Source organism: Microtus ochrogaster, linkage group LG2 (assembly GCF_000317375.1).
Source record: "Microtus ochrogaster isolate Prairie Vole_2 linkage group LG2, MicOch1.0, whole genome shotgun sequence".
Lineage (NCBI taxonomy): Eukaryota > Metazoa > Chordata > Mammalia > Rodentia > Cricetidae > Microtus > Microtus ochrogaster.
In genome coordinates, this window is record NC_022028.1 from 46256756 (window position 1) to 46281512 (window position 24757).

Consider the following 24757-nt stretch of genomic DNA (forward strand, 5'->3'; position numbering starts at 1 on the left):
CTCTCCTACCTAGCTATGGGTCAGTTATTCCTTTATTAAACCAGTGAGAACAACAAAGGTTCATGGTGTACAAAACGATTGCTCCACAGTACACAAACTCTCCTACAGCTCCAGAGTGGGGGACAAGGCAGGGGAAATCAGGAACAGTGGGCTTGTGTGCCACCTGCCTACCTGTAGTTCTCTGAATGATCCTGTCTCAAGGAAGTCAGGTGGGGAATGATGGAGCAGGATATCTGGAATCTCCTGTGCCTTCTACACACACGCACACACACACATCACTCATACACACTACACACATTTTGAAGAAGAGTTTATGTTTTACTCCATCAGAGTCAGAGATTCCCATAGGTAACTAAAGACTATCCCTAATGCCCACGGTACAGAGACTCCTCAGGCCATGGCATCTTCTTTATTAAGTGCCTTGATGGAGCAATGAAGAAAGTGGAGAGAGAAACTGCTGTTTGCCTTTCTTCCTACGTGATTATTTATGTAGGATCTTCAGGGGTGAATAGGAGTTCACCGGGGAGAGGATGGGGCATTGAACCTTGAAAACAGAAGCCAGAGGCCTGAAATGCACGCTTCTCCATCTTCACTGTTCCTTTTCTAGTCCAATATATTTTCTGGAGCCATATTCATAAAGCTGGCTTTCGGGTTGGACCTTTACCTGGCGATCTTCATCCTTTTGGCTATCACGGCTGTTTTCACAATCACGGGTGAGTCTTCGGTATCCTTGGTTGAATTGTGCAACCTTTTGGTGATCCCACCCATGTGTGTGTTTATGTTTTGTGCCTGTATCTTATTGAGGAAAGCATAGCCACTCAATAAGGTATTCAGTTAAGGAAATAATGATATATTCCTACACTAGAGCAAAAATGGTTTTGCTAGCTGGCTTTGCACAAGGAAGAGGTAAATAGGAGAAATCGGAGGATTATTAGGGAAAACTAATGTGATACTAAAATTCTGCCCTCTCTTCTACTTAATATTTATAATTAAGCATAACAGTGAAGCTACACTGAAGAGAAACTTTGTATCAGACAGATGCAAGAGTCATGCATGGTTTCCTGTCCCATTATCCCTAAGAACTAAGGAAGCTAAGACAGGAAGATTGAGAGTTCAAGGCTAACCTGGGCTACAGAGTAAGGTCCTAACAAGAAAGAGACAAAGGTAGAGGGAGAAGGGGAGGGGAGGGGAGAAGAAGAAAGGAGGGGAAAGAAGGAGAAGGGAGGGGAAGGGAGAAAGGAAAACGGAAGTGGTGGAAAAAGGAAGAGAGGGGTGAAGATGGGGAAGGGGAAGAGAAAACAGAATAAAAAAGACTATGGCTAGAGACAGAGCAGAACATACTAGGGAGATAGTGCTGTGGGAACAGGTTCACTGAGGCAGAAGGATTGCCAGGAGTTTAAGACCAGCATGGCCAACACAAAGATTCAAGGTCAGCCTTGGCTACAGAATAAGACCCAGTCTCAAACTAAGAGTCAAGCTTGCCAGTCAGCCAGGAGTCTTCATTTTCTTGCTTTGTTTTCTGGTTACAAAGTCTAAGCTGCCCAGTCTGTCCTTGGACTGACTTTGGACCTCAGAGGACCTGGAGGCTTGCAACCTTTTGTCTTCAACCTCCGAGGTAGCTGGACTCACTCCTGGCACTCAGGGGCTTTGGATATTAATGTTTCTTTAGACAGCTGGACTGGAGGAGAAGCCAGCACTCAGGGCAAATACATAAGTGCATGTAAATTAAATGCTGGTTCCTTTCTTTATTGTTACAGGTGGCTTGGCATCTGTGATTTACACTGATACCTTCCAGGCCATTATCATGCTGGTTGGATCTTTCATCCTCATGGTGTTTGGTAAGCTGAGACTGCATCCACAGATCCCTAGATTCTTGTTTCCATCTGTCTGTTCACTGTTGCTTCCTTCAAACTCTCCTGGGTCCTATTTTCTTTTCATGTATATAATTCCCACCATGGGGATGTTTGCCTAGCTTCTTTCTTGCTTTATTTTATCAAAAAGAGGAAATGAGTGAGTTTTGTTTCCTCTAAAATATTGCTTTGGTTAACTGTGATATTTAACCCCCATTTCCTTGTGCTCAGAATGGATGAAGCCCCTTGGTTGATAACCTTAGTGGAACACTGGTGCATTGGATTGAAAGTAGCGGAGCCTTTGATCTCTGTCGTAGTTGTATCAGTAAGGTAGTAAATATTAAAGTAGAAGGGGCCATTGTAAGCTGAATGCAGCAGAACCCCTAACTAGACCACTCTATGGGTAGGAAACAGTTTATTGGGGAACAACCTGCCAGGTTATCTCACGGGAATAGAGAGCGGTGGTTCTGCCAGAAAACAGATGAATTTTCTGTGGCAGTCAGCAGGATGTTGGTCCTTGAGCTGGTGCGGACTGTTTTGGTTAATCAAAACCAGATACACTTTGCCCATCAGTTGACCGTTAGGGCAGAGAAAAGAAGCAATGACTTTCCTGACAAACAGAAGCCCAAATTATGGAGTTTTCTGAGGAATGCTGAGTTTAGGTTTCTGTTTACCTGGTAGAAATTCTTATGTTTATCCAGTAAAAACCAGACTAGGTTGGGCCTGGGTTCTCCTCTTGGGACATTGTTAGCAATGCCATTTAGGGACCTGGTTTGTGACCTAAAAGCTATGAATTTGAGAGGGGAGATGGGTACAGAGAAGGGATTGGAGAGGAATATAGAGAAGAGTGAAAATAATGTTTCAATTTCAAAAAACAGCTCTGTGAAGGAGGCACAGGCCCTCAAGCCCAGCACTGTACTCTGAAAACAGAGGCAGACAGATCTCTGGTTCGAAGCCACAAGCAAACAAACAAAACATAACAAAACCCCCAAAATAATCAATTTCAAACAACAAAAGCTTACTAAAATAAAAAACCTTTTGATTTAGCTAGGCCTTCCACTAAATAGAGGATTAAGTATTAGACAGTTTCTAATAACTATTAACCAGTTGTATTATTTTATATAATAATCTATTAAAAGGGAGTGTTCTCTGATTCTCCTGCCTAACCATAGGACTCTTTCCCCCTTACTGAGTTGCCTGGTCCAGTCCTGATATGAGCGTTTGTGTCTAGACTTACTGTATTTTGTTAAGCCATGATTGAGTGGTAGCCCTGGGAGGCCCGCTCTTCTCTGAAGAGAAATAGATGGGTAGATGACCTGAGGGAGAGGAAGGTTTGTGAGGGGCGACTGAGCGCAGGGGAGGGGTGGGAAGCTGTGATTGGGATGAATATCAGGAGAAGTCACTGAGGTTTGCAAGAGATGCACGTCAGGGGATTATCATAAACAGTAGCTGTTGCACTGTGCAGGAGACATTTCATTTCTCTGATGCCTTTGCAGCATTTATCGAAGTTGGAGGCTATGAGAGCTTCACAGAGAAGTACATGAACGCCATCCCCTCTGTAATCCAGGGGGACAACCTGACCATCAGCTCCAAGTGCTACACTCCTCAGCCGGACTCCTTCCACATCTTCCGAGATGCTGTGACTGGAGACATTCCATGGCCGGGAACCGCATTTGGAATGATTATTACGGCTATGTGGTACTGGTGCACAGACCAGGTAAGTGATTAAGTGTGTGGGTGCTTGTGGGGGGGGTGGGGAGGGGGAAGACTTTTGCTGCTTCTTCTTATCTCATGTAAAAACATACAGGTGTGACTAGCCAGAGTCAATTACCTCATAATAGTAGGAAGATTCTGCTGATGCCTGCGATATTAGATTCACAGCCTAAAACACAACGTGTGTCTGTATTACTACTACTAGAACTATCTAATGCGACCTGGACACTATGCAGTCTCATGAATATAGGCATGTGCTTGTCACAGGTTTCAGTCCCTCCTTCACATTCCATCTGGGTCTCCTGGTCACTGCTTCATATGCCAGGCTAGCTGGTCAGCAAGTTCCCAAGGATTTTCCCATCTCTATTCCCCACTGACCATAAGAACACATGGACTACAGACACATGCCAGGGTGCCAGGTTTGCTTGGGTTCTGTGGACCCCAACATGGGCCCCTGTGCTTTCACCCTCTGAGACATCTCCTGGGAGCTTTTAAACATAACTATAGCTAACATGTATTGACCTCCATGTACTGAGTCCTACATACATTGCTCATATTCAGAACGTTGTAAGAAGGGCAAGACTGCTTGAGGAAGGAAGCCGCATAACACACAAATTAAACTGTACTTTAAATCGTAGTATTCCTCCAAAGCCCCTTAGTTTCCACCAGCGCCAAAATTTCTTATTGAGGTTTTAAACCCTGAAAGGGAGATTGGACATCAGTTTCTGTTTGTCTCACTTACTGCGTTGTGTTTCCGTGGCAGGTCATTGTACAGCGCTGCTTATGTGGCAAGAACATGTCCCACGTAAAGGCTGCCTGCATAGTGTGTGGCTACCTGAAGATACTGCCCCTGTTCTTCATGGTGATGCCAGGGATGATCAGCCGCATTCTGTACACGGGCAAGTCGCAGATATCTAATCTTGATTTTAGGCTTAAATCCTATACGTGTTTTTAAGCTTTTTTAGATTTATCTTCTGTGTATGGGTGTTCTGCGACATGTATACCTGTGGGTTACATGTATGCCTGGTGCTTGCAGAGATCAGAAGATGGCATCAAATCTCTGGAACTTGAGTTATAGATGGTTGTGAGCGGCTATGTGGATACTGGGAACCAAACCCAAGCTTGCTAAGAACAGCAAGTGCTTTTGACTCCTGAGCCGTCTCTCCAACCCCAAGCATTTTTAAGATATAGAAAAACCTTAGTAAAACAGGAAGCCTGTTCTAAGTAAAAATAAAAGGAGAAATCAAGGATGAGAAAAGAGCTTGTATCGGGGTATCAGAGGCAGCAAGACCGGTTTGGTAGGACCAACGCTATTTCTCTTTATACTCTGCTTGTGTCCTTTGAGGCATCTGAAATAGCGAGTCCTGTTTTCAGAAGTCTGGAGAATATGGTAGGAGGACACTGTAGGATGTGGTAGGATTTTTCAGGGATGAATTGGTGAGCTGCTGGTGTTGAGTGTGGGAAGGTACACAAGATGGACCTACTTCTTGGATCCCTGAAACAGGTGGATTTCAATAGATTTCCTCTGCCGTGGAACTAAGTATTGGTAATGGATTGATTCCTCAAAAGCTGAGGGTAACTGCTCAATTGAATTTTTCTTTTTATTTGAAACAGTTTCTTTTCATACAATATAGTCTGATTATGCTTTCTCCTCTCCCCAACTCCTCCCAATCCCTCTACGTCTCTCTTCCTATCAGAATCCACACCCTTTTATGTCTCCCGTTAGAAAACAGGCATCAAAGGGATAAAACAAAGGAAGAGAAAGAAAAAAATCAGATTGAAATAGGAAATACAAGAGAAGAGCAAAAGAGAAAGCACAAGAAACACATACAGACACCTAGACACACAAGACTGTACACAGAGGGATCCCATGAACACACACACACACACACACACAAATGGAAGCCATATTATATACCCGAAGGACCACTAAAGTATAAATTATACTCTCAAGTTCAGTGAAAAATTGTGCTGGTATCTTGATGGAGACTGCTTTGAATAAATATGTAGACTGTTTTTGGTAGGATGGACATTTTTACTGTATTAATCCTATTGCTCCATGAGCATGGGAGATCTTTCCATCATCTGATATCTTCTTCAGGTTCTTCCTTCAATGTCTTAAAGTTTTTATCTTTCACATTTTCACTTGCTTGGTTAGAATTACCCCCAAGGTATTTTATATATTTTGAATCTGTTGTGGAAGGTTTTGTTTTCTTGATCTTGTTCTTGGTCCATTTCTCACTGTGTATAGGAAGGCTACTGATCTTTGTGTGTTAATTTTGTATCCAGCTACTTTGCTGAAAGTGCTTAGCGGATATAGGAGTTTCCTAATGGAAATTTTAGAGTCACTTACGTATACTGTCATACCATCTGCAAATAAAGATACTCTGACTTCTTCCCTTCTGATTATAGCCCTCGATCTCCCTCCCTTGCCTTATTGCTCCAGCTAGAACTTCATTGATAAATACGGAGAGAGCATAACCTTGTCTTAGTCCTGTTTTCAGTGGAAATGATCTGGGTTTCTCTTAAGTTTATGTGGATTATGGGTTTGTGGTAAACTGCCATTATTATATTGAGGTATGTCATCTGTACCCTAATCTTTCTTGGGCAGTGGTTCTCTACCTGTGGGTCTTGAGCCCTTTGGGGGCCAAAGGACCCTTTCACAATGGTTGCCTAAGACCGTTAGAAAACATGGAGATTTACATTATAATTCACAACAGTAGCAAAATTAAAGTTATAAAGTAGCAACAAAAATAATTTTATGGTTGGGGTCACCACAACATGAGAAACAGTACTAAAGGATCACAGCGTTAGGGATTGAGGACCACTGTCCTAGGGTGTTAAAGGGTCACAGCATCAGGGAGATTGAGGACCACTGTCCTAGGGTGTTAAAGGGTCACAGCATCAGGGATTGAGGACCACTGTCCTAGGGTGTTAGATTTTTTTCCAAAAGCCTTTTCTGCATCTAATAAGAAAATCATGCTTCAGAATGTTTATATAGAGGATTAATAGTTCTCTGAATTTACTCAGTATCTATTTTTTTTTTTTTTTTGGTTTTTCGAGGCAGGGTTTCTCTGTTGCTTTGGAGCCTGTCCCGAAACTAGCTCTTGTAGACCAGGCTGGCCTCAAACTCCCAGAGATCCGCCTGCCTCTGCCTCCCGAGTGCTGGGATTAAAGGTGTGCGCCACCACCGCCCGGCCTTCAGTATCTATTTTTATGCCTCCCTTTTCATCTCTAAATTTGGTAATTTGCATCTTCTCTCTCTACCTTCGTGTTGTTTTGATATCTGTGGCACAGCGGCTACACCTGACCTTATTGCTGCCTCTGCAGTTGCCACAACTGCCTCCAAGTAGGAAGACAAACATTGTTTTTAATTCTCTATCCTATTATTTTAGCAACAAAAGCTCAGGAGTCAGATGCTGTGGTGAAAACCTGCTGGCTCAGAGAGGCAGAGAAAGCAACCAGCTGACATTCCTTCTTCTGACATCCCAGAAAAGAGAGCGTCTCTTCTACTGTCCCAAACCTAAAAGGACTGCCAAACTCAAAGTCCCACCTTACTACTTCCTGGGCATCTCTCTGTCTGTCTTCTTGACCCCCTCTTACTGTCTATATCTACTTGCTTTGCCTGTTGACCTATTATTGATTTTATTTATTCCTATTTGCAATAAACAGAAAGCTTTTGAATTAAGGGTGCGTACTAGGCCGAACCACACCACAGCCAGAGACAGGTTTTTCCAGTAAATAATGCAATCTCTGGGCTAACAGTGTGATCAAATATCCTGCAACCTTTCCCCTTTTAGTCTAGATAAATAGGAAAGGTTTTAACTCTAACACAGTAAAACTATTCACAATAATGAAGCTATTTCTGCCAAGCTTTTCACAATGTCCAGCTTGGTTGTGTTTGGCAGTCTTAGGATTAAAAATATTTCTGAGTTCAGAGTTCTGTAAAATGTGTTGTGCTGCGCACCGCGCTCCCGTGTCTGCGCTCTGTGCGCTGGCACCCAGATACCAAGCTTCGGACAAGGGGGCTGGAGATTAAAATACACAAACACACACAGACAGGGAGACAGCGACACAGGTCATCCTTGAATTTCCCAAGAATGCCCCCTTTATTGTGTTCAGGGGCAGATTATATAGAGATAGCCAGGCCCCAGCCAAACCCACCAGAAACCACTCTCCTGCCATCAGGAACTCCTGAAGGTCTCGTGCTCAGAGCAGCTGTAGGCACTCAGATCAGGGGAGAACAAGTTGTTTACAAGAAATTCAGGATCTGGGGTCTCATTGCTCCCAACAGTGTTGGTCTCTTGTGAACTCCTGAGCAGTTTGTAAGCTGAGGCTGATCTTCAGGTGATGTTTATCAGCTTAGTGGTATTACCACATTCCAGGTGGGCTTGTTGTTTCAGGGCCCCATCCTCTTCTTGGAGACCTCAAAGGTCACTGCTAGGAATGGCCATGGTTCATTGTAGAAAACTTAAACATTTCAAATGCCATATTCAGCAGGTTAGAGGACCATAATCTATTAAGTCTATCCAGCCTACACAAATTTAGTTTCTAGTTACCTGCTTTAGACTCTAGCCCTCAAATATGTACAGAAAGCTAGATGAAGTTTATTTCTAGAATTAGTACTCTATATGACCACTAATATCGTGATGGAAAGGTTACATATGCATAATAATCTTATTTAAAGAGTCAAATGAAAACCACAGGATTGTGAGATTAGGGGCAATAATAGTCCCTTGTTTTCAGATGTCCCATACCAGGTGGCTCTTCCTAAATGAGACAGAGATTTTTTTAAAAGTGATTTTTTTTATATTTATTCATTATGTATACAATATTCTGTCTGTGTGTATATCTGCAGGCCAGAAGAGGGCACCAGACCTCATTATAGATGGTTGTGAGCCACCATGTGGTTGCTGGGAATTGAACTCAGGATCTTTGGAAGAGCAGGCAATGCTCTTAACCACTGAGCCATCTCTCCAGCCCGAGACAGAGATTTTTGATTTTCCTTTAACAAGCATATGTGATTTTAGAGAGAGAGAGAGCCATGCTACAGCCACGAAGTCAGCATTAATTAATTGAATTGGGAACACATAAGGACCATTTCCCACTTGTGTCTGTAGAGGGCAGCAGACACAAGCATTTGGGAAGATTTACAATCGTCTACCCTATTGGGGGTGGGTGATACCATCAGGCCAAGTTACTCTTTTTCTTGGGACATTTTTTCTTGATGATCTGTCCTTTTTCATCAGATGGTTCACTTGTCCAGTGGTCTTTAGATTCTTTAGTTGGATGCTTTTGTTCTTCTGGAAAGATAAAAACAAAACCCTGCCCTAACCCTAACTCTAGGGTGTTTCCTCTTTTGGCAGGTCATATCTTTCTTAGGGCCAAACTTTTTTTTCTTTTTTCTTTTCTTTTCTTTCTTTCTTTCTTTTTTTTTTTTGGCAACAGAAAAAAATATTCTTTTAATTAAAAAAATTCTTTGAAATTTTGACACTAAATATACCTCAGTATATGTGGGTAAATATACCTATATTCCCCTTTCTCTTTATGTAAAATTTCAAGGATAAAATCTGTTTTTAGATCACGAGGGACATTCACTATGTGAATTGCACTATTTTGCAAGTAGCTTTAAATAGAAATCATTGCAATTCTTCTGTTCTGCCTTTTCCTCCCAGGTTTTAGTATTAGACTGTGTACCTCCCAAGTGCTGGGATTGAAAGTGTGAGCCACCACCTGGCTATAGATGCCATATAGTTATTCCTAAAGGGTTAATCCTAGGTTAATTTGGTTCTCCAGTCCCCCTTTTTAGTGTTATGAGTAAAATTCCAAGTTTTTTGAATACGTAATCTATCATTCTTGTTGATTTGTTCTGAATTTGCTCCCTGGCAAATTTTGTTTTTATTTATTTTTTTCACCATAGAATATTATATTTATTATACATGATATAAATACTCTTTTAACATGATATAAAACTTAACAGTGATAACAAATATATAAAAACATAATTGCCTGGTATATTAATGCTTTTAAAATGACACTGAGAATGTGAGACATGTTTTCGCTATAGTGACATTTTTAAATTTTTTTTATTCATTCTCCATACTAACCACAGTTCCCCTTTCCTCTCTTCATCCCTCCCCCCACCTCCACCCAACCCACCCCAACCATTCCTCAGAAAGGGTAAGGCCTCCCATGGGGAGTCAACAAAGCCCAACAAGTTCAGTTGAGGCAAGACCAAGACCTCCTCCCACGCAACAGGGCGGAGTAAGGCATCCCACCATATGAATGGGCTCCAAAAAGCCAGCTCATGCACCAGGGATAGATCCTGGTCCCACTTCCCTGGCAAATCTGTGGTGGTCCTGATAGGATGCAGGGGGTTATTTCAATTTCCTTGTATCTGTTGAGATTTCTTTGTGTCCAAATACGTGGTCAGTTTTGCAGCAAGTTTCATGAGCTGCCGAGAAGAAGGTGTATTGTTTCATGTTTGGGCTAAATGTTTTGTAAATATCTGGTCGGTTCAATTGTTTGATGGCCTCATTCATCTCCAGCACTTCTCTTTTTTGTTTTTTGTCTGCATAACCTGTCTATCGGCAAGAGCGGGATACTGACGTCATCAGCTGCCAGTGTGTGAGGGTCAATAAGTGATTTAGGCTGTTGTAGTTTTTCTTTTATGAACTTGCATGCTCTTGTGTTCAGTGCATACTTAAGAACTGCAAAAAATCCTCTCGGATATGTCCTTTGATGAGTATGTAGTGTCATTTCCAGTATCTTCTCATTAGTTTTGCTTTGAAGTCTATTTTGCCAGATATTATAATGGCTAAACTGGCTTGTTCTGTACATTATATTATTATATGCCCTGGGGAAATCACTTTTCTGGTCCAATCTATTTGGTGTTCTGCATCCTTCTTGTACTTTATTAGACACCTCCTCTTTGGGTTTGAGAAATCTTCTTCTACAATTTTGTTGAAAATACTTTCTATGACTTTGACCTGGGTTTCTTCTTCATATATTCCTATTATTAGTAGACGTGAGCTTTTTATAGTGTCTTAATTACAGTTATTATTACTATGATGAAACAATATGACCAAAGCAACTTGGGGAAGAAAGGATTTATTCGCCTTATACTTCCACATCACAGTTCATCACTTAAGGGAGTCGGGACAGGAGCTCAAGCAGGGCAGGAACCTGAAGCCAGGAGCTGATGCAGAGGCCATGGAGGGGTGCTGCTTACTGCCTGCTTCTCCTTGCTTTCTCAGTCTGCTTTCTTACAGAACCCAGGAACACAAGTCCAGGGGTGGCCCCACCCACAATGGACTGGACACTCCTCTATCAACCACTAATTAAGAAAACACCCAAATGCTTGCCTACCTCCTAATCTTATGGAAGAATTCCCAATTGAGGCTCTCTCCTCTCTGATGATTCTAACTTTTGCCAAGTTGACATAAAAGTAACCAGTACGCATAGTGTTCCAGATTTCCTGTATGTTTTATGCCTGAATTTTCTAAGAGTTAACATTTTCCCCTACCAAGATATTATTTTTTCTATCTTCTCTTCAATGCCCGAGATTCTCTCTTCCATCTCTTGTATCCTGGTGGTGTACTGGCTGGTTTTGTGTGTCAGCTTGACACAAGCTAGAGTCACCAGAGTGGAAGGGGGCTCAGCTATTTTCAAGCCATTTTTTTTTTTTTTGTGCATCGGCTGTATTGCCCACGTTAGTAGAATTTCTAGTCCCTAGTGGAAACATATTGCCCTGGCTGTTAATGATTGTGTTTTTATGCTGGTATCTAGGTATCTGAGTTTGAGACTATTATAATTCTTGATAATAATATTTGCTCTTGTCTTTGGTGAGTGTTTTGTCCCTTAGTTCCCGTTGCTCTCTCTGGATCTTAGGAAAGTGTAATGTCTGTGGGTTGCCGGGTAAGGAGTGCTTCTGAGATCCTGCCAGGTGTGGCCATTACACATCTGGGTAGAAGGTTTTTCTAGGTTTTGGGAGAAGACAGAATGGGAGTGAGCTAGAAGGGGAAGCTGGGAGGTCCACAGGAAGGAGGAAGACAGAGTGTGCCTATGTAGTCCTCTGAGAATGAGGGTAGAGAGGAAGGAAGGCCTAGAACAGTTGGTCTGCTACAGAGCTGGGAATGGGGAATTTGACTTGGAAAAGAGGAGGAAGAATGAAGATTGCCTACCTGATTCACTGGCCTTTGTGACTGGCGGGATTCTTGAGAATGCCCCCAGATTTGGTGGCTGAGACCAAGGGATGGGGTAGTGAGGAAGGCTGCAAGACCCACTAGAGATAGGGGCAGACAGGAAGGGGGGCATGGCAGGTGATATACTACAGAACTGGGGGTGGAGACTAATGGAATGGATTTAGAGAAGAGGGAGAGTGAAGATCATCAGATGCTTCCCTGGTAGTGAGCTTTCATGGAATGCTGAAGGGTGATCAGCTCCTTCCACATGCTTTGAAGCTCTAGCTGGGCATATCTGAGGGACAGTCTTGCCTGTTGGGTCAGACCATCGACATCTATGAAAATGAGACAAGGCCAATGGCATGCTGTGGGTAAAGAGGTACCAGATCTTCGACATAAAATTCAAACCTGAATCTCTATTTCTAGGTAAATGTTTTTTCTCCCACTTATGAGCTTACCTCTTTGTCCAATGGTTAAATGCCTGCTTAAGTCTAGCTCACTGAACTAGCTTCTGAATATCTCCCCAGATATGGTGGCCTGTGTTGTGCCTTCTGAGTGTGTAAAGCAATGTGGTGTTGACATTGGCTGCACCAACTATGCCTACCCAATGTTGGTGCTGAAGCTGATGCCCATGGGTAAGTAAAAACCTGGGCTCACACAGCCTCAGATGCTTGGTCTGTAGATGAACATAGAAGGGGTTGTGGTATAATCCTCAGCAACTATGACTTTACTTCCATTAACTCAGCCCTGTTCATCAATATTTCTTGGGCACCTTTTATATGTTGCCAATTGTCTGCTGAGCCTAGACATTCCAGTATTGGAGCAGAAGAATCTTGACTCTTTAGGCTCAAGACTCTTTGAAGAAAATTAAGAAGATCTCAACTTTCTTTTTGCTGATGCAAAGCACTGCTTAACCACACACATATATATCCAAAAGAATCAGGGTTAATTATGAGCCAGTAACACTCAGACATTAGATCTCAATATATTTAATTTACAATCGCTTATTGAATGTATTATGTCCCAGACACGAACTTGGGAGTCCAGAAACATTGGTGAAGTTGCAAAAATAAGTTCCCCTACCATTGACAATTAATATTTCAGTTTCCTGATATATCAAATAATCCATGAATGTGAAGTAAGTAAAGTATTAAGATGCTGGAAATTGATGGTGGTGGACTGAAGCAGATCAAGGTAGAGAACTCAGTTGTGACCAGTTGCAAACTTGAGTTAACACTTTCATGGCTCTTTCTCCATCCTGACACACGTGAACATTTTCAGAGTGAAGGAAACAAGGCCCACACATCTGGAACCACTTTCCCCCATCCTCTGTCCTAGCAAATGTGGGACCAGAGCGAACTAGAGCATCAGGTCCCTGTAATCGTTCCAAATACTTGGTTTTGTCCTCTCCAGAAACAGCAGACTCATTAACTAGATTTTTCCACTAAAGCTTTGTTTATTCAGGAGATCACTGCAAAGAAAGATGGCATGACAGGGCTTACTCTATTCTAAGACTAGTTTCCAGTAGCGGGCATCTGAGTTTGCACTGGGGACTAAATTCCCCCATTGTGTGATATTGAGGAGGGAATTATACAGGAAGTGCCACATGATTTCTATTTTGTGTGTATTTGGATATCTGCTCAAATACTCAATGTTCCAGACAAACCCATTGTCTTGAAGCGACTCCCTATTTTTTAGCCTGGCACATAAAGAAAAGGATACACAGCCGCTAACCAGAGCTTCACCTCTCCTGACCCCAGGACTTCGAGGCCTGATGCTGTCAGTCATGGTGGCCTCTCTCATGAGCTCCCTGACCTCCATCTTCAACAGCTCCAGCACCCTCTTCACTGTGGACCTCTACACCAAGATCAGGAAGAAGGCGTCTGAGAGAGAGCTCCTGATAGCCGGACGGTGAGGGAACCTGGTCTTGGCCTAGGACTCCTCTGAGGAAGGGCAGACAGAGTGATGAACTAGAGTGTGCATATCCTTGACTTCAGTGAAAATAATCATCATTCTACAGTGGGAGAAGGAACACTAGGGACAAATAATTCTCTTTACACATACAAAATTTGAGGCTATTTAAATGAGATGGTTGCTTTTTCCATTTTTAAGGGCTTCGGTGATTTTTTTTTGTTTTGACTTTTTTTCTAACAACCCCATCTAACCACATTTTCACAAATCACCATCTTCTCTTCATGCTTCGTCTGCAGATTCACTCAAGACTACTATGTGCAAGGGACAATGAACTCAGTTACTATTACAAATGAGAGTACCAACTTCATGTTCATGAAGGATTAGATGTTAGAAAGGGACAGACTTGGGGAAGAGACTACTTCTAGAGGCTACTTAGAGAGTACATCAACCAAACAATCCCTAAGCAGTCTGAGAGTCCAGAAGACACACGAAGTAAAAATGAACAGCCAGGGAGAATATTTAAGGAAGACCCTATTTTACTCTTCATTGCTATCAAGTAGACCCAACACTATCACAGCATTTTGTTTTGTTTTGTTTTGTTTTGTTTTGTTTTGTTTTTGTTTTTGTTTTTTGAGACAGGGTTTCTCTGTGGTTTTTGAGCCTGTCCTGGAACTAGCTCTTGTAGACCAGGCTGGTCTCGAACTCACAGAGATCCGCCTGCCTCTGCCTCCCAAGTGCTGGGATTAAAGGCGTGCGCCACCACCGCCCGGCATCACAGCATTTTGTTGAGTTTAAAGTACAACATACATACAGAGGACATGGATAACATAAGTATACAGCTCAGTGGTGTGTCTCAAAAAGAGCAATGTGTAGTTACTGCACATATTACAATTAATCACTAATATTAATACACATACTATAATAACAATAATAATTATGATGGCCTAGAACTCCCCTCAGTTCCTACCTCTCCAAAATTAACCACTATAACTTTGAGTGCTATTAATTGAGTCTTCCTGCTTTAGATTATCAAAAATACAGTAAATCGGCACACATTTTATGATAGGTGGTGTCTTTGGCTCAACATATTTTATGGCATGTAGCCATGTTTGCAGGTGCATTTTCTTCATTGCTGTAGTAGGATCTGCGGGCCGCTTCCCGCATGGATAGCTTTACCCGAAATGATTACACGGAAACTATATTCATTTAAACACTGCCTGGCCCATTAGTTCCAACCTCTTATTGGCTAATTCTCACATCTCAATTAACCCAATTCTAATAATCTGTGTAACACCACAAAGTGGCTTACCAGGAAAGATCTTAACCTGCATCTGTCTGGAGTGGGAGAACCATGGCGACTCCTGACTCGGCTTTCTTTCTCCCAGAATTCTGTTCGGTCTACTCCACCTACCTAATTTTCTGTCCTATTAAAGGGCCAAGGCAGTCTCTTTATTTAGCCAATGAAATTAACACAAAACAGAAGAGTCTCCCCCATCACCTTGCTGTATGGTATTCAATATCTTAAAATCTCAGCATTCATCCGCTCTACTGTTCATGGCCATGTGGCTTTGGTTTAACTCTCTTCATGATTATGACTTATTTTGACTTAGAAAAAATAGATTGGCAAAATAGGTGGTAAGGTAAAAACGCAGTAATTTTATTTTTACAGTTACCAATACCGAGTAATGTACTTAGAGTATGGTTTTTCATTAATGAAAACAAGTTATCATTTACCTGTGGAGGATCCCTTCAAGTTCATCTCTGAACTCCTCAGCTAGTTAGAAGAGAAACTGGAATAATCCTATCCTTCTTCCTTATATGAGACCTGCCTGTTCTCCATGGTTTCTCATTGTGGTTTGGGGCTAGAAGCACTCCCACAGAATACTGAGAAGCGCAATGTCTGTAAAGAGCAGTCTCAGAAGGGCACTGCCCGCTTTCTTGTGAAGTTGGTATCAAGGGAAACTCACCACCTACTTACATGGTCCTCCTTGCTTTTGGCAGTAGTAATAGCTTTAATAAATTAAACACTTGGGGATGGAAACCTGGAGGACCTCACTTGCCCCCAATATTAACTGGAGAAAGGCTGTTGGAGAAGAAAGCGGAAAGCCATAGTTTTGTTTCTTCGTTTGTTTTTCCAGGCTGATTTTCAGGATACGGTGGTCCCACTAGTCAATACATCATCTTGGAGGCAAATCCTTTTTAAGTCTCAATGACAAAGTAATATCTGTTTCATCTTTCTTATCAAATGTCAATCTCCCAAAATACAAATGTAAAAAAAAAACACACTACAAAAATGCTTGCTTCATGTTAGCACGCTATGTCTCTGTAGGGCAGATAGATAAACACAGCTGCAGCAGGTGAATCTGAATCAGAATAAATTTTATGAAAAGAATCTAAAAATAGTAGGGGGAGGAGTGAAAGGATGCCAGGTCCCTGTGGAGGTGGCATTTGAGTGAAGTCTTGAAGTTACGGCAGGGGAGTCCATGGCTATGTGGGACAGGAACAGTGAAAACGCCATGCAAGTCATACATGTGGCAGCTTTGTAACAAGGAAGAAGACTGTCCTCAGGGAGAAAGTGAGAAAACAAGATGAACACGGCTTACCAAGGTATCCAGAAGCCAGGTCATGCTTGACCACTCGAGCGTGTGACAGAAAGCAATCGAAGTGGCTTGGGAAGCATTTGGTTTTCTTTCTTACGGAAACTCCTTCAGTTCTCTCTAACTAAGAAAAAAATAAAATGGATTCTACTTTATTATACAAATAACTGCCAATTAACAAAACTACTACAGTATTAATTTCTGAGATGTATGCATTGTATTAAGGATGATTAACTACTGCTGACATCCAACTAGGAAGCGCTAAGCTTACCTGAAGCCTTGCGGCAGGTTTAGGTAAGAATTGTCGACAGTGAACCAACAGACGGTTAGCACAGCATGGGTTCCTATCAGTTCAGGAAACAGAGTTTTATTTTGAGCATGAATGAGTGGCACAGGGATAAATTTAAAAACTCAGCAGATATACATGTGGTACTGTTGTTTAATGTCTGAATTATTTTTACAGGCTGTTTGTTGCTGTGTTAATTGTCACCAGCATCCTGTGGGTCCCCATAGTAGAAGTATCTCAGGGTGGACAGCTGATCCACTATACAGAGTCCATCTCTAGCTACCTGGGGCCTCCTATCGCAGCTATCTTCCTGCTTGCCATCTTCTGTAAAAGAGTCAATGAACAAGTAAGTGGGAAACGGGGAGGGGTTTCCCAGCAGGTGCAGGAAACAATAGTTTCTCTCCTGGTGCCACACGATGTGTTCTTGCTATTCCGTGTGTACTCAAGGCCTGTCTCAGTTTCTACTGTCGTCACCATGTCTGATCCTTACTAAAGAGTGATTTGCCACCTTGTGCTCAGTGCCGTGCTGGAGGACAGTTTAGGAGACGGGTTGTCCGTGTCCCATCAGGACTCTACCATAGTGGCCGGAAGCCAATAACTCCACTCTGTCCAGTGAGGATGATAACAGTGCCCACTTTATACGAGTGGTTATGAGAATCAAGGCAGATAGTAAACACTTCTGGAAAAGCTAGTAAAAATTAAAATACGTTCACTGTTATTGTGGTGAGAATAGTTGATCTGCTTACGTCTATGTCTCATGCCTTGTGTGCTTCTAGCTGTTCACTATATCATGTGATTTTTCAGGCAAGTGACAGATTCCTACCACTTAGTGTCTAGTGCTTGCTCGGCTCTTCAAATTGTGTAGCATGAATATCATGATTCTCCTTCTTCTACAAAATAAAGCACAAGTTTTTATTTTACATATAAAAGACAACTTAGAAAATTTTCATTTTGGGTCAGTGTTGACAGTAGAGTCCTGTGGTTGTATAGTCAACACTGTGATGGTATTTCAAGACCTCAGAGGACAACTTCCTGCTGATAGTTTGTGTTTGTAACCTTCCCAGTTTGTTGGTCCTTGTCTAAGAACACAGTAGTAATTAATTATGACTTATCTGAATGAGCGTCTCATCTTTCCTAAGCACTCTTGGATGTGTTCTTGTTTTGTTTTTAACAGGGAGCATTCTGGGGTCTGATGGCTGGACTCTTATTGGGCCTTATCCGTATGATCGCAGAGTTTTCTTATGGGACAGGGAGTTGCCTGGTCGCCAGTAACTGTCCCACGATCATCTGTGGAGTGCACTATCTATACTATGCCATCATTCTCTTCTTCGTGTCTATGTTGGTTGCCCTGGGAGTTTCTTTCTTAACAAAACCCATCTCTGATGTACACGTGAGTGTTGCACAAACTGGTATCATTCGCTTTCCGTATTTGCATAATGGCAACCTCAGCTAATGTCAGGCTAATGGGATTGTTGAATTATTAAATTTAGGAGGAACCTAAAAGATAATCAATCAGCTTCCAACTGAACAAATTGATCACGTATGTGCGAAGCTACAGTATATTGCTAAGAGGCGAAGACATGGGCATACATTTTTAAGGCCAGTGAGATGTCTCCACAGGGAAAGGGACTTTCTAAGCAAGCCCAGCAACAAGCTGAGTTCAATCTCTGGGACCCACATAGAAGTAGAAGGAGGGGACTGAGTCCAGAAAATCCTCCTCCAGCTGCCATGCGTGCCCTTGCACACACCCATAAACACATTGCACACAAATAATAAAAACAGTGAGCATTCTACTTCAAAAGCTTCACGATACTGTTGGAGAGCGTGTCTATGACATTGTTATACACACTGGGAAGAGAATAGTCCCTCCTGTTCTGTAGATGGAGAAAGACCTCACAGCAGACCTGTCCATCTGGCCTCTCTGGGTTTGAGCAGAAACTCAGATCCATTATGAAGGCCTATATAAATATGTTTTCCAAAAGCAGAGTAACAGTGGTCAAGAAAAGGCAAAATGGAACAATGAGGTACATTTTTGTCTTTCAAGCTGACAAAAATGCTGCTTGCCACTGCTAATATAAAATGTTGGTGAAGATTTAGTAAAATTTCAGCATCCAAAATTATTGGTAAGTGTGGCAATTGGTGCTGGGTAAGCACGCAACTGGGCGTTCTTTATTAAACTCTGATTCTCTCAATTCGGGAGTTATTAATCTTGGGCTCAGGAGTGTAGGGAAAACATATGAATCAGGGTTTTCCCTGCAAATGTTATTGACTATGAAAATGGAAAAGTTGGAGTACAACCCGAATTGCCACTTCTAAGAAAATGACTCTATAATAATAGTGTGCCAAATGTTCTGTAGGTGTTTAAGGCAGCTGTATTACTTGAGAATGTCTATAAAGTTATTCAGCGAGAAAAACACATTCAAAACCATATGGGATCTTATAAATCTTATAAACTTGTGGAATATAAATAGTGTGTGTGTGTCTACATGTAGACAAAAACATACAGAAAGACAATTGAAATTTTGTCTAGCAGACACTGTGAAGGGCAAGCAAATATTTATCATTTTTCATTTTATGTAATAAGCAATATTAGTATACAAATATATGTTGTATTTTATATATTATATTTTATGTTGTAAGTATATTATATATTATAGTTGTCATGTTATAATTTTATTTTTATAAATATAAATATTTTTACACATTTCTATGATTACTTGGGAATTTCACATAATGTACCTTGTTGGCACTCACTTCCCGGTCCTCCCAGGTCCACCCCGAACACTTGTCACCTTCCCCAAATCAAAAGAAGAAAAAAAAATGAAAATTCTATTTTATGTTGCCCATATACTCACTGGAGCATGGTCAAATTCTCAGTGTCCAGCCCTTTAAAGTAAACTGAGTCTTTCCCTAACCCCAACCCGTCCAGAAACCATCAACTGTGAATAGCTACACTTCAGCATCTTCATCATAATTTTAAGATTTCTCTTCCATGACTTTCTAGTCTAGACTGTTTATTTCTTTGCAGAGTGGGAGTAGGGAAGAGAGGCTGTCATTATATATATTCATATATCATGTATTATATTTACATGCTAATGAAGCATGTGTATTTATATTTTCTATTATTTTCATATATTACACATAATTATACTAATATTTATTACAAATAGTATATAGTATATGTATTACTAATATTCCTTATTACTACCATTTTATACATTATATAACTTTTTATGTGTTTTTTATTCATCACTCAATCTTAAGGCAATCTTGTTTGCATTTTTTAAGGAGGGCAGTAGATGGTGTGTGGTGGGGAAAGTCAATGCCAACGACTGCAAAATTACTTTGCCAATAATATGTCAACGGAATTGATGACTAAATATGTATTCTGAGTATTGGCTATTGACTGAGCATGTCATAGTTTCCAAACCAATAAACATAGTGTTATTTCCTTACGGCTAACATAATAATCATAATTTATTGTGAATTTTTTAATGATGGTGCACCAGCCCCTGGGAGGGGGAGGCAGGAAGGTCAGAAGTTCAAGGACATCCTCAGCTACATAGCAAGTACAAGGTCAATCTGGGCTACCTGAGAAACTACGTCACAACAACAACAAAATTAAATGCGAAGACAATATCTAACCAGGCTGAAAGTAACAATGAAGAGACTAGTAACAGACAACAAGGACAGTGAAATAGCAATGAAGTTACTACTCACAGTTAAACAACGAAGTTACAATTGAAAGAACAGAAGGACAATGAAATAACAATAAAATTACTATTATCAGCTAGACAATAAGGACAATGAAATAACAATGAAGTTTAATATTGACAGACAATAAGGACAATGAACTAACAAATGACGTCACCATTCACAGTAGACAATAAGGCAATGAGTGAAGCCAGGTGTAATTTAGGCTAGGTTAATCTCCTACTTTTCTGAAAGTATAAAACCCAAAGTGTTTTAGAAATTTTAAATTTTTAAATATTTCCCAAAGAATTAAAAACAGAAATGAGTTTAAATGGTTTGTGTGTTTTGGGGAAGCATGATATGACTGGATATTGTAATATTCATTACAATCCATAATACTCTTTTGTGCAGTCTGATTTTTTATTTTTTTAGTTATATAAAACCGAGACTGCTGCTCGGTTTTCACAAACATGTACATTTTGCTAATGCTCTCTGTGGTCTCCTCTCAGCTGTACCGCCTGTGCTGGACTCTCCGGAACAGTGAAGAGGAAAGAACCGATTTAGATGCAGAGGAGAAAAAGGAGGAAGGAACTGATGACAGGAATGAAGACGGTAACGACTCACTCAGTATTGGTTTTCATAGTGTGGCTGCCTGGGGATTTCGATATATACGGTTTTATCTTTTTTTATTTTATCTTTTTAAAAAGAAAACAAACTATCATTTTTCATTTTACATACCAATCCCAGTTCCCAATCCCTCCCCTCCTCCCATTTTTTCCACCCATCCCCCTAAACCACCCCCATCCACTCCTCAGAGAGGGTAAGGCACATTGCTTAGGGGAAGGACCAAGGCCTTCCCTACTATATCTAGGCTGAGCAAGGTATCTTAGTAAAGAGAATGGGTTCCCAAAAAGCCAGTTCAAGCAGTAGGAATAAATCCTGGTGCCACAGCCAGTGGCCTTGCAGTCTGTCCTGGCCATACAACTGTCAGCCACATTCAGAGGGCCTACTTTGGTACTATGCTGATTCCTTCCCTGTCTGGCTGGGGTTGGTGAGCTCCCATTAGCTCAGGTAGACTGTTTCAATGGGTGCCCCCATCATGGTCTTGACCTCTTTGCTCACATTCTCACTCCTCCCACTCTTCAAGTGGACTCTGGGAGCTCAGGCCACACAGAGCTCTGCTGTGGGTCTCTGCCTCTGCTTCCATCAGTTACTGAATGAAAAGTCTATGGTGACATTTAAGATAGTCATCAATCTGACTACAGGGCAAGGCCAGTTCAGGCACCCTCTCCTTTGTTGTTTAGGGTCTTAGCTTGGGCATCTTTGTGGATTCCTGGGAATTTCTCTAGTGCCAGATTTCTTGCTAGCTCCATAATGGCTCCCTCAATCAGAATATCTCTTTCCTTGCTCTCATCTCTGTCCTTCCTCCATCTCCACTATCCGGTTCCCACAAGTTCTCCTCCCTCCTGCCCTCCTCCTCTTTTCCCCTCCTTTTTCCTTTCTGCCCTTCCTTCTTCCCCCACCCCCAAGCTCCCAGTTTTGTCAGGTGATCTTGTCGATTTCTCCTTTCCAGGTGGATCTACATATGTTTTTCTTAGGGTTCACCTTGTTACTTAACTTCTTTAGGATCATGGATTATAGGCTCATTATTTTTTGTTTTATAGCTAGTATCCACTTATGAGTGAGTGCATAGCATGTTCATCTTTCTGGGTCTGGGTTACTTCATTCAGGATATTTATTTTTAAAGTTCCATCCATTTGCATGCAAATTTTAAGATCTCGTTATTTTTTATCACTGAGTAGTACTCCATTGTGTAAAGGTGCCACTTTTTTTTTTTAATCCATTCATTGGTTGAGGGACATCTAGGTTGTAGCTTGTAGCTTGCAGGGTATGATGGATGGGGTGGGGGTGTTGGAGCAGCCTACCTGTAGGAAGTTTGCCTCCTTTCAATTAAAGTGTAATTATATCACTTTCCCCTTCCCTTTGCTCCCTCTTGCTCCTCAATCCCTCTTCCTCCACTCCTCCCAACAATTATAGTCTCTTTTTCTTTAAATAATGTTATATATGTGTGTGTGCACGCATGCATGCGTGTGCATGTTTTCAGAAATGCATGAATATAGCCTAATGAATCTATTTCTGTTATGTGTATATGGTTTCAGAGCTGACCGCTTTGGGCTCATTTCTAGGAGAGGTTAATTCTCCCATTCTTGGCAAGTCATTCCTTGCCTGTAGTTCTTTGCCTAGGAGTAGAACGTGGTGAGATTTTTCCCCTTCTATGTCAGCAAGTCTATTAATATTGGTATCATTCTTGTCTCGTTTATACAGCTTGTGCTGGTTAGTTTTATGTCAACTTGATACAAACTAGAGTTATCTGAAAGGAGGGAACCTCAATTGAGAAAATGCCTCCATAAGATTCAGCTATAAGGCATTTTCTTAATTAGTGATTGACTAGGGAGGGTACAGCCCTGGTGGTGTGGTGCCATCGCTGGGCTGTTGGTTCTGGGTTCTGTAGTAAAGCAGGCTGAGCAAGCCATGTGGAGCAAGCCAGTAAGCAGCACCCCTCCGTGGTCTCTGCATCAGCTCCTGCCTCCAGGCTCCTGCCCTGCTTGTGTTCTTGTCCTGACCTCCTTCGATGAAGGACTGTTACCTGAAGTATAATGAAATACAAACTCTTTCCTCCCCAGCTTGCTTTTTGGGGATGCTGTTTCATCACAACAATAGGAACCTGTGAGACGCAGCCATTTCTGTGAAAGAATGTTTCACAGCAGATCTTCTGGTATTCTGGCGCTTACAATCTTTGTTACCCTTCTTCCAAGATCTTTTATCTCAGTTCCAGCATCTGAGCGAGATATAAATGTATCCACTGGAGCGAGCGTGGCTTGACCTCAGCATTGTGTCAGGCTGAGCTTTTCTGTAACGACTTCATGTACTGTGGAGATAAGCTTCTTTGATGACAGATGACACCTATACTTAATCTGGTTTCTTCAGTTATCCAATTCTTAAGAAGTTGTTGTTTTATAACAAACTAAGTATTCAAATCCCACACTGGTATAATAAGGAAGATACCTTGATAGATATGAAATACATCCACCGACTCACCTGATGTGTATCCTTCTACCCGCCAGGTGCTGAGATGGCATTCAGTTACATGTGATTCCATCTTCACTTCTTTTGATCAAGTGTCTAGCCTCAACCTCATTTCTTAGTATTCTCCCCAGTAAAGCCACAGCAGGAGGGATGCCTCGGCTCTCTTTACACACACCAAGATCCTAGGATAGTGTCACAAAGATATTTTCATGAAGCACATTATTGGAATTTTTGCCAACAATTGTGAAAACAAGTATTGTAATATATTTTTAATTTTTGAAGTGATCTTAAGATACCTTCTTCTTTTAAGTTGTTTATCAACTCTATAGTATTTAAATGGCTCTCTAAATGTTTTCTTCTTTTTTTTAATTTCAAAAACCCATTGTATGTTGAGACCAGAAAAGCCTCTGTGGTATTGCATGCAAATCCCTCCCCTTGTTACCCCCATTTAGTCACCTTTTAAACTCACTTTGGGGGATACTTTTCAACCTTTATATAGTCAAATTTATAAATATTTTCTCAGTATTCTTCTGGCTCTTATAAAAATTGTGGTCACCATTTACAGACATCTCTACGGCACTGAACAGATGTTCGTCCATATTTGATGATGGTTTATTTCCCTTTCTTTGTTCCAGATCAAACGGAGAAACCTCGTGGATGTCTCAAGAAGACTTATGATTTATTCTGTGGTTTGCAAAAAACAGAGCCCAAGCTAACTAAAGAAGAGGAAGAAGTCTTGAAAAAGAAACTCACAGACACCACAGAGGAGCCCTTCTGGAGGAATGTCATGAACACCAATGCCATTGTCCTCCTGGCGGTGGCAGTTTTTTTCTATGGCTATTTTGGCTGAGCTCTATTTCACCCTCAATGACTCGATGTAATTTTCTCCTACGTATTCTGTTAGGACTTTAATTTTTATGTACCATTGCTTCTTAAAATTTTTCAAACACTACCACTTACACAGAGGTAACTTTTATATAAATATAAATTATTTTACATAGATGAGATCATATATTCATGTTTATAACAGTGATATTTTATGGGTATTTTCTACTTTATAGGATTTTTAACTATTTCAATAACTATCACATAATATACACATTGTAATTTAATAAACACCATATCTCCAGCTTTTCCACTTCTCTTTTATAAAGAACACTATGGTCATTGACTACACATTTATTTATTTTTTTTAAATTTATTTCTTCTTCTCTCATACAACATATTCCAACTACAGTTTCCCCTACCTTGACTCCTCCCAGCTCCCTCTTCCCCTCTCCCACAGATCCACTTCTCTGATTTCCTTCAGAAAAGATCAGGCGTCTTAGGAATATCAACCAAACATGGCATGAGATACAATAAGACTAAGCACAAAATCTCATATCAAGGCTGGGTGAGGCAAACCAATAGGAGAAAGAGACTCCCGAGGCAGGC

General features: G+C 41.2%; 1 protein-coding gene across 2 annotated transcripts in view; it reads left to right on the forward strand.

Annotated features, from left to right (window-relative positions):
- LOC101979689 (solute carrier family 5 member 4A) overlaps positions 1–24537 on the forward strand; it is a 35475-nt gene extending 10938 nt beyond the window's left edge. Inside the window, exons 6-15 of one of the 2 annotated variants that reach the window (XM_005360447.2) lie at positions 608–713; positions 1758–1838; positions 3347–3567; positions 4327–4462; positions 12274–12381; positions 13507–13657; positions 16721–16889; positions 17718–17933; positions 20746–20848; positions 23959–24537. In XM_005360447.2, the coding sequence (XP_005360504.1) occupies positions 608–713; positions 1758–1838; positions 3347–3567; positions 4327–4462; positions 12274–12381; positions 13507–13657; positions 16721–16889; positions 17718–17933; positions 20746–20848; positions 23959–24173 (1506 nt within the window). In that variant the 3' untranslated portion in view covers positions 24174–24537. Of the gene's footprint in view, positions 1–607; positions 714–1757; positions 1839–3346; positions 3568–4326; positions 4463–12273; positions 12382–13506; positions 13658–16720; positions 16890–17717; positions 17934–20745; positions 20870–23958 lie in introns of both variants that reach the window. The other variant, XM_026785390.1, reaches the window with a different exon arrangement.
- Positions 24538–24757: the final 220 nt, after the last annotated feature.